Here is a 1,361-nt window from a genome sequence, read left to right as displayed (position 1 = left end):
CCTCGACCTGCTGGGCTCTGGCGATCCTTCCACCTCAGCCTTCCAAGTAGCCGGAATTACAGTCATGTGCTACCATGCCTGGCTGATTTTTTGATTTACTGTAGAGATGAGGTCTCGCCTGCCGAGGCGGGTCTCGAACCCGCGGGCTCAGGCAATCCACTCACCTCAGCCTCCCAAAGGCACGGGATTACAGGCTGAGCCACCGATTCCGGCTGAAATAGAATATTTTTATTCCAAGACTGGACTCTCTGCTTTTCTCCAACAGTGCCAGTGAATATTTGCACAGATGTTTTGTTTTGCCTTCGTCTCAGGTGTGGACACCTCAAGATCGCCAGTGTATCCTGAGTACCTTAGCACAATTGCTCTTGGATAAAGACTGCACTGTGCTGATTGGTCGCCAGCTTCGCCCTCTCATTTTGGATTTGCTTGAAAGGAATGCAGAAGCCATTAAAGCCGGAGGCCAAGTCAATCACGATCTACATGAACGCCTCTGTGTGTCGATGAGTAAACTCATTGGTAACCATCCTGATGTTCTCCCGTGAGTAGCAGTTTTATTCTTTGTGTTTTTCCTTAAGGGATAGGACTGACTGTTTCCTGGGAAGTAAGGAGTCTCAGCTGAGAAGGGAAAAGCGAAATACAGAAAAGAGAGACAAGTAGTACTGTTTTATAAAAGCAGTCGTGGCAGAATCCATTTATCCAGTTCACTGACTTTCTTTCTTTTTTTTTAAGTGGGAATCTCACTTTGTTGCCCAGGCTGGAGTGCAGTGGCATGCTCATGGCAACCACAGTCTCGGGGCTCAGGTGATCCTTCTACTTCAGCCTTCCAAGTAGCTGGAACTACAGGTGTGCGCTGCCACATCTGGCTAATTTTTTTTTTTTAAATGATAGAGACGATGTCTTGCCAAGTTGCCCAGACTGGTCTCGAATCCCTTAGCTCAGGCAATCCTCTAGCCACACCCTCTCAAAGTGCTGGGATTACAGACTTGAGCCACCACATCTGGCTTCCTCTTCAACCTTTTTTTTTTTTTTTGGAGTTGGAGTCTTACTCTGTCACCCAGACTGGAGTGCAGTGGCCGCTCCTGGCCACTGCAGCCTCGACTGCTGGGCTCCAGCGATCCTTCCGCCTCAGCCTTCCAAGTAGCCGGAACTATAGGCATGCGCTACCACGCCCGGCTGATTTTTGATTTATTGTGGAGATGAGGTCTCACCAAGTTGCCCAGGCGGGTCTCGAACCCGCAGACTCAGGCAATCCACTCACCTCAGCCTCCCAAAGGCGCGGGATTACAGGCTGAGCCACCGAGCCCGGCTTTTTTTTTTTTTTTTTTTTTGAATTGGAGTCTTACTCTGGCACCCAGACTGGA

The 1,361-nt window shown here is 49.4% G+C and overlaps 1 protein-coding gene across 1 annotated transcript in view; it reads left to right on the top strand.

Annotated features, from left to right (window-relative positions):
• The window catches only part of MDN1 (midasin AAA ATPase 1), a 156,691-nt gene that overhangs the window by 3,533 nt on the left and 151,797 nt on the right, over nucleotides 1-1,361 (top strand). The window contains exon 2 of the mRNA XM_008069236.2: nucleotides 312-538. Within this exon, the coding sequence (XP_008067427.1) occupies nucleotides 312-538 (227 nt within the window). The remainder of the gene's footprint in view (nucleotides 1-311; nucleotides 539-1,361) is intronic.

Source organism: Carlito syrichta, unplaced genomic scaffold (assembly GCF_000164805.1).
Source record: "Carlito syrichta isolate Samal-C Ts95f unplaced genomic scaffold, Tarsius_syrichta-2.0.1 Scaffold311873, whole genome shotgun sequence".
NCBI classification, from domain to species: Eukaryota; Metazoa; Chordata; class Mammalia; order Primates; family Tarsiidae; genus Carlito; species Carlito syrichta.
Note: the sequence above shows the minus strand (reverse complement) of the source record. Positions and strands in the feature narration are given on the sequence as shown.